Raw genomic sequence first — 995 nt, forward strand, 5'->3', positions numbered from 1 at the left:
ATCACATATCTAAATATTATAATTGTATTCTTATTTGCTTCATAGTGGGAAACTAACCTAGCTTTTATTTTGGATCGAGTTTTTGGCATTGTTGCAAAATAAGAATCATTATTAAGAAAATTAAACATATAATCACATACATCTCATTTTGCATCTATATAGAAAATCGGGATCACTCCCCAAACATAAATAGTTAATAATAATTTAGTATTGATTATATTTTTAATTACAATAGAATCATATTAGGGTTCCATTTGTTTCTCGTCGATCTTTCTATTGCGCCTTCACTGCTGGTTTTCATGGCGATTGCTTCTGATTCAATGACGACAATCTGCAGTCACTGTGGGAGGGATATCCCAACGGTCAACCTTCAGTTGAATCAAAAAGTTTCAAGATGTGGTGAAATTGTGCCAAGAAAGCTTGTTGATGAGCACTTCAAAGAAAGCCATGCTCCCAAAGATTGTTCACTGTGCAGTGAAACTATAGAGCGTGAAGGTTGGTCTCTTCATCAAGATGAAAAATGTCCAAAAAGAATTGTGACTTGTGAATTTTGTGAGTTTCTTTTGCCTGCAGCTGATCTTTTTGAGCATCAGGAAGTGTGTGCGAATAGAACAGAACTTTGTCATACTTGCAACAAGTATAATTAGGCTTCGAGAACTCATTAGGCATGAAGTTAATTTGCCAGTCTCATTCAGATGGTTTAGCAGAATCTTCTGGCTCCAGGAATGAGTCATTGGTTGATAGAGAAGGTGTTAGGAGGAGACAAGTAAACAACTCTGAAGCTTATCAAAGAAGTGACGATGGAGATGACTCTCAAGGAGAAGCTGCTCGCAGGTGGTGGACACGTGGCACATCCCAGAGGAGAATAATTTACACAATTGCCCTTACAGGATTTGCAATGCTCATCGGTTCATTTTTCTTGTCAAGAAGAGGCTGAGGCTGAGAATAACATAAAAAAGAACAATGATATAATCTCTCATTTATCAGTAATATAT

The 995-nt window shown here is 36.7% G+C and overlaps 1 protein-coding gene across 1 annotated transcript; it reads left to right on the forward strand.

Moving 5' to 3' along the window:
• The first annotated feature begins 299 nt into the window (after nucleotides 1-299).
• On the forward strand, nucleotides 300-937 carry LOC110035738. The gene is made up of 3 exons (XM_020740019.1): nucleotides 300-495; nucleotides 574-637; nucleotides 724-937. The coding sequence occupies exons 1-3, from the start codon at nucleotides 300-302 to the stop codon at nucleotides 935-937; spliced, it is 474 nt and encodes a 157-aa protein (XP_020595678.1).
• Nucleotides 938-995: the final 58 nt, after the last annotated feature.

The sequence above is a fragment of the Phalaenopsis equestris genome, unplaced genomic scaffold (assembly GCF_001263595.1).
Source record: "Phalaenopsis equestris unplaced genomic scaffold, ASM126359v1 Scaffold199540, whole genome shotgun sequence".
Classification (NCBI taxonomy): Eukaryota; Viridiplantae; Streptophyta; class Magnoliopsida; order Asparagales; family Orchidaceae; genus Phalaenopsis; species Phalaenopsis equestris.